At 38.3% G+C, this 12274-nt stretch overlaps 1 protein-coding gene across 1 annotated transcript; it reads left to right on the top strand.

The window, feature by feature from the left end:
• Positions 1–8822: 8822 nt before the first annotated feature.
• LOC149663991 (zinc finger BED domain-containing protein 4-like) lies at positions 8823–10885 on the top strand. Its single transcript, XM_089841980.1, has 3 exons — positions 8823–9125; positions 9183–9555; positions 10383–10885. Exons 1-3 carry the CDS (start codon positions 8823–8825, stop codon positions 10883–10885), a joined length of 1179 nt encoding a protein of 392 aa, XP_089698106.1.
• The last annotated feature ends 1389 nt before the right edge of the window (positions 10886–12274 follow it).

The following is a 12274-nucleotide window of genomic DNA, read 5'->3' as shown; positions in this document are numbered from 1 at the left end:
GGTTTGATTGAATTTCAAGAATATCGCAATAAAAGACTCTCTTATCAGGAATGATGTAATATGTTTAAGTTAACATTTACAAGGTAGTGCATGCGGAAGGTTCACTGAACACAGTTGTTTAGGCCTACCTTTCAGATAATGTTGTGATATTGTCTCCACTTCTTTTCCCCCTTACAGAATACCTAATGTTTGGCCTATTGACGCTACGCGATCTACAGATACTCTAGAATGTGTGTTTCAGTATGAATATCTATATCCGCGGTCACTCACGTTGTTCGTGGTGAGTTTTTATGTCATCAGCAACAGTCGGGCTTTGTCAAACGCGGTGAAATGTCTTCCTCCACGGTTATAGTAGCTACGGGTTCTAGTACTGAGAAATCCCAGCAATTAGATGATATTATTACTTCACTCTCAACTGAAGTGATATTACGAAAGAATGATATATTTAGCGAAAAGTTTCTACGAGGAAAATTTGGTTCTGGTAATCTGAACAACCATTACCAGTACATAGGTAACATCGTCGAAAATGGGAGTGTTACATCGAAGGTGGCCCTCCAATGTAATCACTGTATGAAAAAGCTGCACTACTCTGTAGCCGCCAACTTCAAGCGACACATTGAGGTATGTGTTTTTACTTTTGACGTGCTTTTTTTTACAAAGTTTTGAAAATCATTATAGAGGGTGTTGCAAAAAGGGTAGCTTTATCGCACAACTGTGGGTTCTATGATTGATTTGAAGTCCAAAACATTCTACGGGATTTTGCCCTAAGGGATACAGTTTAGCAGTTATGATTGGGGTATTTTACGCATAGATAAATTATTAATTACTCAGTTGTTAATATCATACGTATGAAATAAATTTTACAGAAAAATGGGTGCGCGCTTGTGTGAATTGGTATTGCAAAGGCGCCCCAGTTGTTTTTTAGAGATTATATTTTAATTGTCCCTTAAAGCAAAGCGCGGGTCCAGTGGATCACCTACAAGTTGACTTTCTTTACGAACTCCAGTTTTGGCTTGGCGAAGGCTAGAGGCATTTGTGGGTGGGATTTATAAGTGCACTTATAAATCCCGCCCACTAGCCTTCGCCAAGCTAAACCCTGAGTTCAGGAGGAAAGTTAACTTTTAGGGGATCCACTAGACCCGCGCTTTGCTTTAAGGGACATTTAAAATCATAGACTATTTTCGGCCAGAGACCTGCACGGGCCGAGTTTTTCAGGCCCGACCCAAGCCCGGCCCGGTTTTAGAATTTTGAATAAGCCCAAAACCCGGCCCGAGTCCGAGTACATAGTTGGTTTTTCGGCCCGGCCCGGCCCGGCCCGTTACATGCATTAACCAAGCCCGGCCCGGCCCGGCCCGACATATTGAATGAATTGAACAGGCCCGGCCCGGCCCGGCCCGTTACACGTAGTTCAGTTGTAATTTTTATATTTTTTTACATAAAATCAATGATTTGAATTCATATTTGCTTTAGCGTCGTGTATTATTCATTTCTTTTGATAATTGTTCGTCACATTTGTTCTTAGAAGCTTATACTCATTTAAATAATCTTTCATTTGAACTTTGGATTAAATGAGAATCAAGTTCGGCCCGGCCCGGCCCGTTTACTTCCAAATTTTTGAAAGCCCGACCCGGTCCGGCCCGATACAATTTTCAAAAGTGGAAAGCCCGACTCAGCCCGACCCGATCGGGCCGGGCCTCGGGCTGGACCGGGCTTGAGCCCGGCCCGTGCAGGACTCTGTTTTCGGCTAATAATCGCCATAGATTCCACAGTTTCTCGGTACAAATACCCTTTTTGAATCACTCTTTATAAAGTTCGTATCACCCATTGCATAGTCATTTAAGGTAATTTACAATATCCGGTTTTTTAAAGAACTTTAATATTATAAATCTGACTTTAAATCTGCTTAAATTACATTATCATTTTTAGACTAAACACCAGGAGTCCAAGAATAACGACTTTTTAATAACTACGGCTATTTCTAAGCGAAAATTAGAAGAAGACTTTCTCAGCACTTGCATATTGCCAAAGAAGAAATTCAAGCAAGTGGACATACATTCTAATGCACAAGATGTATTGAAGGAACTTTTAGTCGCCCTCATAAATGTTGATGGAGTACCATTTAGTGTTGTAGAAGGGTGGGGATTCAGGCGACTGATGACATATTTAGCTCCACATTTAAATCCTGTTAGCCGCAGGACGCTAGTTCGTGAACTTGAAACTCGAGTGTTAAACATTAAACCGAAATTAAAGGACTTAATCAATGAGGCCGATAAAAAGTCTGTACATTTAACCTTGGATATATGGTCTAGTAATCGAAGGGAGCCTGTACTTGGTGTGAGATGTCAATTCACCGACAGCGATTGGATTCTTCGAAATTGTCTTGTAGCTTTTATCCATTTTCCTGAAAAGCATTCAGGAGAAAACATTCTTCAAAAGCTCCTAAGTATTCTGCAAACTGTCGATCTTGATCCGCGTCAGGTATTTATTTATCTACAGTTAAGTGCTGTTTCATCGTCTGACTCCGTTCCATTGGACACTTTTAGAAAGGTTACGATTTTCCCACAACGGGTTTTTGTATCTTCCTTTTACAGCGTAATGGTCCAGTTTACAACGGAAGGTTGTTGGATTTCCCCAGTTCGAATTTTTGTAGCTCTATTTTACAGATCATTGGTCCGATTTACTTTAGCAACACGAACCCGTTGTGGGTGCAGCTTTATATCTGTAAACATATCTTTCCATTTACTAATACCCTTCCAGTAGCTATAAGAACCCTCATTCTATTTTCTTTCTTCATTGCATAAGGATTACATTTGTTGGGCTTTTGCAAAGTTTTCATTCCGACAGTTACACCCTATTCAGACAAGGCTTGAAAATTGGGTTTCATAAACCGTGTGGTGAACGTTTCACGCTCAAACTAGGCATTAAGAATTAGCGAAGTCTCGCGACAAACTTTGACATGCTTGACCGAAATTTGGGTTGAATTGGTTTTTTAGGTTTAGTCTCCGGAGACAGGAAAGCAGACTCAACCTACAAACAGAGTCGGGAAAGATATCAAAGTTCGTCGCTAGACTTTGCTGGCTTCTTAAGCCCAATTTCACTTTAGCTGAACTTCCCTTACAAAAATCTTCTTAAGAACTCTTAAGAAAATTCCTTGGGAAATTTCTTTGGAAATCCTTAAGGCGTTCTTTAGGAAATTGGGGAATATTGGCCTCTTTTTCTTTGGAAATTACTTTGGAAATATCTTTGGAATTTTCTTGGGAAATATCTTTGGAATTTTCTTGGGAAATATCTTTGGAATTTTCTTGGGAAATATCTTTGGAATTTTCTTGGGAAATATCTTTGGAATGTTCTTGGGAAATATCTTTGGAATAGTCTTGGGAAATATCTTTGTAACTTTCTTGGGAAATATCTTTGTAATTTTCTTGGGAAATATCTTTGGAATTTTCATGGGAAATATCTTTGGAATTTTCATGGGAAATATCTTTGGAATTTTCTTGGGAAATGTCTTTGGAATTTACTTGGGAAATGTCTTATAGCGAGGGAAGTTCTCGCATGCAGTGTGAAATTGCTTATAAAGTCAGACATTTAATCGACTTAAAAACATCCGTAAACGGCAGAAAGTTTTACCTTGTGCAATTGTATGGGGTACTAAGTGGGTTTTGGAGGCTTTAATGGCCAAGCAGTAGATACAGACGTTGTTGTTAAATTTAATAATGTATATTCACTGAGAGTTTTTCGAGTATCAGAAATGCGTTTAAACTAATTTTGTCTACAATGTTATTTAAAAAATATTTATTTTGGACTCTAATTACGCTCGAAATAAAGATAAAACATGCCATAAGAGAATTAAGCAACAATTCCGACTGACAGCTTAGATTCCCTGTAAATCTAAACATAACGATTTTAATTACTCTTATTTTACTTTTAATCTATTTTATCCTTTACATAAACGGATGATTAAACGCAAAAAAAATAGGTAAATATAACATTCCATTTCAGCGCTTGCTGAGCCTTAGCTACGGGACAAGCCTAACCATCAAGTTAATGTCTATCTAGGAAAACTTTAGCTAAACAATTTGGGTAAAAATGTTTTGAGATAATTATATGTAAAGCATCATTTCTATATATCTGGCCATTTGAAATTCATCTCTAAAATTCTTAACAAATTTCTTTGGGAAATTAACCCTAGACTTTCTTTGGAAATTTATTTGAAGAATTCCTAAAGAATTTCGTTGGAAAATATTCCCTACACGTTCTTTGGAAATTTATCTGAAGAATTCCTAAAGAATTTCGTTGGAAAATATTCCCTACACATTCTTTGGAAATTTATCTGAAGAATTCCTAAAGCATTTCTTTAGAAATAATCCCAAGACATTCTTTGGAAATTTATCTCTAGAATTCCTAAAGAATTTCTTTAGAAAATAATCCCAAGACATTCTTTGGAAATTTATCTCTAGAATTCCTAAAGAATTTCTTTAGAAAATAATCCCAAGACATTCTTTGGAAATTTATCTCTAGAATTCCTAAAGAATTTCTTTAGAAAATAATCCCAAGACATTCTTTGGAAATTTATCTCAAGAATTCCTAAAGAATTTCTTTAGAAAATAATCCCAAGACATTCTTTGGAAATTTATCTCAAGAATTCTTTAGGAAATTCCAAGGAAGTCTTTGGTGATAGTTTCTTTAGAAAACTATCCCAAGGGCTCCGTAGGGTTCCAAAGAAATTCCTTTAGAACTCTTAAGAAGATTTTTGTAAGGGTTTGTTGAATATCTTTTCTGTAAGAATCATGGATGAAGGATGCGCGTGAAAAACATTCGACGCTCAACAGGATGTGCAACTCCCTATACTAAAAAGTAGACAAGTCGATACTAGCGCCGCCTGGCTACCAGCGCTGGAAACCCACGCGGGAAAAATAAAAAATACTGGACACGAGAAAAAAACACGCGCTACCATCGTTTTTTTTTCCTTAGCGTCGTCTGCTAGAAGCAAAACAGTTGTTTTTTTCTTATGTCCTGTATTTTTTATTTTTCCCGCGAGGGTTTCCAGCGCTGGTAGCCAGGCGGCGCTAGTATCGACTTGTCTACTTTTTAGTATAGGGAGTTGCACATCCTGTAGAGCGTCGAATATTTTTCACGCGCATCCTTCATCCATGTAAGAATGTTTAAAAACAGGTTACGAAACAAACTTGTCTTTATTAAGACCGGATTTAACACCTCTTCTGAAGAGGATGTTAGGGTGTGTTTCTAAATATATTTGTTACCAGCATTCCATATGTTTCCATGAAATGCCGACGTTTAATAAGTATAGTTAAGACAATTCATTACGATTAGATCTCATCCGTTTGTGCGGACAACGCAACTAATATAACAAAAGCGTTGAATATGTTTGAACTATTTGCTGAAGACTGGTTGCCATGTCATGATGATGAAAACAGTTCCATATTTACCAACGATAGTCATGAAGGTGATCAAGATTCTGCTTGTAAGAAAGATGACACTACACAGCTGGATCAAAGTAAACGTCTATTGGAGAAAAAAGGTTAAATTTATTTATAATTACGTTCTTAAAACATACAGGGTGTTTCTGAAAAGTCCATCACAAATTAAGGGGCGTGTTTATGGGACCAAACTGAGCGGAAAGTACCAAAGAACATGGGGTGTACAACATTTTGTTACGGAGATATGGCCTTCCAAACATTCGCCCCTAAAACAAGGAAATATCCAAAAATGAGGAGTAACACTTAAGACCGACTAACCAGCTTGTTTAAAATTACTAGACAATTTCAATAGCCTTTAATCGAACAATTGATTTCTACCTTTACTAATCAGAAGCGTATAAATGAGTAGAAGTATGCCTACGGTGGTAATGTAAAATTAATCCCAAGTGACATGATGTTTCAAGATCTTCCCAGCACCAAGTAAAATGGTTCTGATTGAAGGGACTTTTATTAGCACAGCGTAAACAACGTTATTTTCAGGAATTAGTCCAAATGTCCACGGGCGGCATTACAAAAACGAGGCAGTCTTTCGAATGATACTTGGACATGTTGGAAGATCCCTGGCTTGTTCCTGTTATCTCAAACCGTAAAAAGCTACGCAAATCTTCATCATCACGGACAACACTCTTGTACGTTAGGTATGACCTTGAGAAAACCTAAAAGGACATCTCGAATGTATTTGAAAAACCCATCTCCAATTAAGGGGCGTGTTGTTTGTTTCCAACAGAGTAAACTCGCCCAGAGAACAATTACAATGCAGAGCCACGTTTCGGCGTTAATGGCCCACAAAGGTGGTCCCAAAAACAAGAACAAACTTTAATTTGTTTCGTTCAGTAAGTGTTTCATGTGTCATAGATAAAACCCCATGATTAATGCACGAAGAAAATGAATTTATTGACAAGTTTTAACATTTAATTGCAACTAGTTACAAAAATTGTTCAAAGTGTTCACCACCCGCGTTAAGGCACACATTAGCACGTCTTACAAATGATTCCCTTACACGTTGAAAAATGCCTGGAGTTTCGGGAATTGTTTGACAGCCGTGAATTATTCGTCGACGTAGCTCTTCAACATCGGGCACTTCAGTCTGATAAACTAAGTCTTTCAGGTGGCCCCAAAGAAAGAAATCACAAGGGTTCAGATCGGGTGATCGAGCAGGCCACTCCACAGGTCCACCTCGACCTAACCACCGCAAAGGGAAGGTCGCGTTAAGATAATTTCGGACCGCGATGCTGAAATGTGGTGGTGCACCATCGTGCATGAACCACATTCTGTTCACCAAACCTAAGGGTACGTCTTCGAGTAGTTCCGGTAAATCGTCCCGTAAGAACTGCAAGTAAGCCACACCGTTTAACCTGGGCTCTAGGAAATATGGCCCAATTAAATTGTCACCCACAATACCACACCACACGTTTAAACTGAATTGTACTTGGTGACTTCTAACGCAAGTTGCGTGGGGGTTTAGCTGGGACCATTGATGTTTATTATGTAAGTTAATAATACCATCCCGTGAAAAGTTAGCTTCGTCAGTAACCAACAAATCCCGTGGGAAATCGATATCGTTTACTTTAGCCAGAAACCACTGACAAAACGCCGTGCGTCGTGGGTAGTCCGCTGGATTCAAACCTTGAACTTTTTGAACATGGAAAGGATGAAACCGGTGGCTTCTGAGGATTTTCCACACGAGCGTGTGGTTTACGCCTAATCGGCGACCAACTTGGCGGGTACTTGATTCAGGCTCGTCCTCGAAAATGGTGAGAACTTCGTCTTCTACGGCCTCTGGGATGGCTCTCGCTCTAGGTTGAGGTCCAGCCGGTTGGATTCGTCCATCTTGCCTCAAACGTCTGTCCACAGCCTCGAACGTCAGTCGATTTGGTAGTCGCCTCTGCGGAAATCTTTCCTGATTCAAGCGTACAGCTGCAGCGGCATTCCCCTCGGCTAGTCCATACATTAGGTGCATATCCGCATATTCGGCATTTGTGAAGAAAGGCATTGTAACAGACTTCGTTGAATTATGAGTTTAATAAAACAAACACATGTACGTGAAACCTCTTTTATTCCTTTCTTAAAAAACATAGTGCTCTGTTTTAGTGCTCTGTTTTTTAAGAATAGGCGAAGTTCTCACTATTTTCGAGGACGATCCAAAAACAAGCAGCCGCCAATTGGTTTGCTGATTAAGAAAAAACCACACGCAACTTGCGTTAGAATTCACAAAGTACAATTCAGCTTAAACGTGTGGTGTAGTATTGTGGGTGACAATTTAATTGGGCCATATTTCCTAGAGCCCAGGTTAAACGGTGTGGCTTACTTGTAGTTCTTACGGGACGATTTACCAGAACTACTCGAAGACGTACCCTTAGGTTTAATAAACAGAATGTGGTTCATGCACGATGGTGCACCACCACATTTCAGCATCGCGGTCCGAAAACTTGTCAATAACATTTTCTTTGTGCATTAATCATGGCGTTTTATCTATGACACATGAAACACTTACTGAACGAAACAAATTAAAGTTTGTTCTTTTGTTTGGGACCACCTTTGTGGGCCATTAACGCCGAAACGTGGCTCTGCATTGTAATTGTTCCCTGGGCGAGTTTACTCTGTTGGAAACAAACAACACGCCCCTTAATTGGAGATGGGTTTTTCAAATACATTCGAGATGTCCTTTTAGGTTTTCTCAAGGTCATACCTAACGTACAAGAGTGTTGTCCGTGATGATGAAGATTTGCGTAGCTTTTTACGGTTTGAGATAACAGGAACAAGCCAGTGATCTTCCAACATGTCCAAGTATCATTCGAAAGACTGCCTCGTTTTTGTAATGCCGCCCGTGGACATTTGGACTAATTCCTGAAAATAACGTTGTTTACGCTGTGCTAATAAAAGTCCTTTCAATCAGAACCATTTTACTTGGTGCTGGGAAGATCTTGAAACATCATGTCACTTGGGATTAATTTTACATTACCACCGTAGGCATACTTCTACTCATTTATACGCTTCTGATTAGTAAAGGTAGAAATCAATTGTTCGATTAAAGGCTATTGAAATTGTCTAGTAATTTTAAACAAGCTGGTTAGTCGGTCTTAAGTGTTACTCCTCATTTTTGGATATTTCCTTGTTTTAGGGGCGAATGTTTGGAAGGCCATATCTCCGTAACAAAATGTTGTACACCCCATGTTCTTTGGTACTTTCCGCTCAGTTTGGTCCCATAAACACGCCCCTTAATTTGTGATGGACTTTTCAGAAACACCCTGTATAGCATGGAGTCCATGGCCACTGATTTTTGGCGAAAAGGTACACCATGATCAAGCAACAATAGCCGAGAAGATGAGTGAAACACAATCGAATATCGTAGTTGAAAGTCTTGCACCCAGTGAAGCTTTGAAATGGCACAGAGGAAGATGTATTGCGCACTCTCTTCAACTGTGCATAAATACCGCCATTAAACAAGAGAAGAATACTGGCAGAGCTAACAAATTGATCCAAATGACACATAAAGTAATTAACTTCTTTAGAAAATCTCCCAAATTTACCGAGGAAATGAAGAATTTAACGAACGGGCGAGATTTGCTATTGCCGGGTGCTACTCGTTGGAATAGCCTCTATTACGCAATTGAACGATTGTCAGAGGTAAGATCAGTTCTATAATATATGAAGGTGAATTTAAAACATCACTGCATTTCCTAGAGCAACATGTTGGAAGGTGTTCAACATGCGCTAGCTTTAGCGAGAAAAGAAAAAGCTTTAAGCAAAGAGATAGACAATATTTCCAATCTTTTATTTACCATGGAAGGCGAAGCAAAAGACCTCCTAACCCTTCTTAAGCCTCTCAAAGATGCAACAGTTAAATTACAAGACTCGGGTCCAACTGCAAGTGATACCATTGCGGTTCTTCTTGAAACGTTCATTCAAGTGCGACGTTGCAGTACAGAATTTTTTGTTGAACTTCAGGACCTTATTTTGAAGGAGATGTCAAAAAGACTTAACGAAACGATTAAAGACGAGCATTTCATTATTGCTTCAATATTGGACCCACGACAAAAACTAATGATGTTTTCAAGTATGCAAATACAACACATTACGAAACAGAATGAGGCTAAGAACCCTATTGACAACCTTATATATGGGAGTTTCGATATAATAATGGACTCAGAAATTACCAACTGCTTAAAACTTTTGAAAACTCTATAATTATATTGGGTCCAACATTAAAGCCGCGTTCACACTGGACATTATGACACCGATTTTTTCAAAAGGTCGAATAAAAATTTGATTTTGCCATTAATCGGCCTTTTATAAATATCTCTATGTGGTGTCAAAGTCTCTCGTGTAAACGCGGCTTAAGTTATTGTTCTGCAAAATACTTTAAACAATTATCCTCTAAGCTGAAGTTTAACACAATCATTTTAGGAAAGCTTTGTGCTAAGTTGTTTTTCTGTGGACCTTTGCAAAGCGTACATAATTATTTCAATTAGGAACCATTTGCCCATCTATAAAATTAGTGGAGATACGAGATATTACGTTTCGTGAAGGGACTTCACGCTTTAGGCATCTCCGTAAAAAGGAACTCAGAACGGGTACAAGCCCTGGGGTAGTCCTCCATCTGTCGTCTTCTTTGAAGAGCAGCCTAACGAGTAGGGTTCCTTCACGAAACGTTATTCCTCGAATCTTTTTCAACCGTAAAGATAGTTGCAATTGGAACTAATAAATTATGTTATACGGTCTTTCGAATAATTAACGAAACATACTTGCCAGATCTGAAGGGGAGTTAGTAAATGGCCATTATCACTAGTTATAAACGTACTGTCTCTTAGTTTTGTGTCATAGGGTTCTAAGTCACGATGTGTGTTTGCCCGCTATAACCCTGTTATTTACAACTTTCCCTAGACCCTTTCAGCAAACCAGAGTGGATAGCGGATTATCCCGAATTTGCAACCCATACAATGGAGGAGGCTTTGTCCATTATTAAAAAGTATATACCTCAGCGCCGTCCAACACCACATGATACTAATAATAAACCTACTGGTAGATTTAGTCTCTTAAAGGCCATTGTCGAAAACGAGCCTTGCAGCTCGTCGAAAAGGTTATCGCAACTAGATCAGTATCTGGATGCTAACATGCCTGTTCAGATGTCAAACCAAGGAAGTGCTATGACACCATTAGATTACTGGCCTTTTTACGAAGCATCGTGGCCAGATCTGTCAAACATAGCCAAAAGGTTTTTAGCGACCCCCACAACTAGTAGCGACGTAGAACGTCTATTTTCAGTCGCTGGATCCTTAGAAAGAGCTAGAAGAGCTCAGCTTTCCTTATCTCACGTCGAAAATGTTTTATTTTACAGAGAATATAGACAACTTCAGTGTCAAAAACTAGGCATACCTAATATATAGCTATAAATTTGTTGTAGGTACAAGTCGCCTAAACATATATACGCACTATTTGCTATTCCACACTTTTAATAATAATAAAAATCCGCCATTTGTAACAGTTTTCCAAAAGTTCTGTTAATTACGTGATAACTATTATAATAAAATGAAAAATTAGTTTTAAGGTATCTGCATTTATTATTTGTAACAGAATATCACAAATTTCTTCAAAGCATACCAAGAGTGACATAAAGACTAATATTCCGAAATATTTCATCAATAAATCTTCACCGCTTTGAACAGCAACTACCGTCTATTAAAGAAAGGGTGAAATCTTAAATCAAGTGATTTTTAATCGTATCTCCAATAATTTTGTTAACAAAAAAGCAGGGCGTTACGCGATTTGTCTGAGGGGAGTATTTCAAATTGTCCTTAAAATCTGAGCCTAATTTGAATTTTAAAATCATTCGGAGGTATTTCCTGAATGTTTCACTGTGCACACTGGTCTTATAATTAGAGGAACAATCGATAAAATTTTTTTTAATTTTCCACTTCACCCTCCCTTTAATGTTTCTTAACGGGTTCGCGGGACAACATCGTGTTTTAATCCACAGCATGTGGTATAAACGTACGGGAGCTTAATCATCAGTTTGTGGCTTTTGCTTGTGGCGACACCTTATCGCAGGCAGGTAGAATAAGTTAACCCCGCAAACCTCCAAACGTAATCTTGAATTGTGACTACCTTAAATCTGTGAAGGTCATGATGACATAATCTCAAACATTTGTCAGGCAAATTGTAATGTATCTCTACGACTAAAATGCAGCGTTTATTCTACACGCTGAATCGTTCATCTAGCGATCAACATATCTCATATAATAGGGTGGAATGATTTATATTGATTATTTAATTAAATATTAATTGAAACTATAGAAGGTAACTCGGGACGGCGAAATGCCATTGAAAGAGTTTTCAACTCAATATCTCCCACCATATTCGGAGCCCCCTGTAGAATGACAATTCGGGTATCATGGAATTATGCCGAACTGTTTTGCATATGGAAGAAGTGGGGTGTATTTATCGAGGTGAAATATGTTTAAATATTTATGATATGATGATAAACCCTTATAACCTTGTACTTTTATGGTCATTTGAGTTTTAGCAGTCGTTACTATAGTTTTCGATACAATGATTATTTTGGTACAATTATAATAATACAGTTATCAACGAATTGATTGTAGTTTAAGAACATCATCATGTGTAGGTAACATAAACAATCTTGAATTAACGTCTGGGATAAGCTTACGATCTTGTTCCATAAAATGAATATTTTGCCCCTTCGGAGACGGCTTTCTTACAAAGGTTTTGAAGGTTCTATAATACGAAAACAAATATGTCTATGCAAAACGTGAATC

This window comes from Phalangium opilio, unplaced genomic scaffold (assembly GCF_054372755.1).
Source record: "Phalangium opilio isolate 3A_F unplaced genomic scaffold, DU_Popi_V2 ptg000061l_1, whole genome shotgun sequence".
Classification (NCBI taxonomy): Eukaryota; Metazoa; Arthropoda; class Arachnida; order Opiliones; family Phalangiidae; genus Phalangium; species Phalangium opilio.
The sequence above is the reverse complement of the archived record's forward strand: the minus strand, read 5'-3'. Positions and strand labels throughout refer to the sequence as shown.

Bases quoted from the DNA above. Each gene is read 5' to 3' on its own strand.
- LOC149663991 (XM_089841980.1), top strand. From the start codon at position 8,823: ATGAGTGAAACACAATCGAATATCGTAGTTGAAAGTCTTGCACCCAGT. The intron at 9,126-9,182 runs GTAAGATCAGTT...TGCATTTCCTAG, and splicing joins CAATTGAACGATTGTCAGAG to AGCAACATGTTGGAAGGTGT. The intron at 9,556-10,382 runs GTATGCAAATAC...AACTTTCCCTAG, and splicing joins AAAACTAATGATGTTTTCAA to ACCCTTTCAGCAAACCAGAG.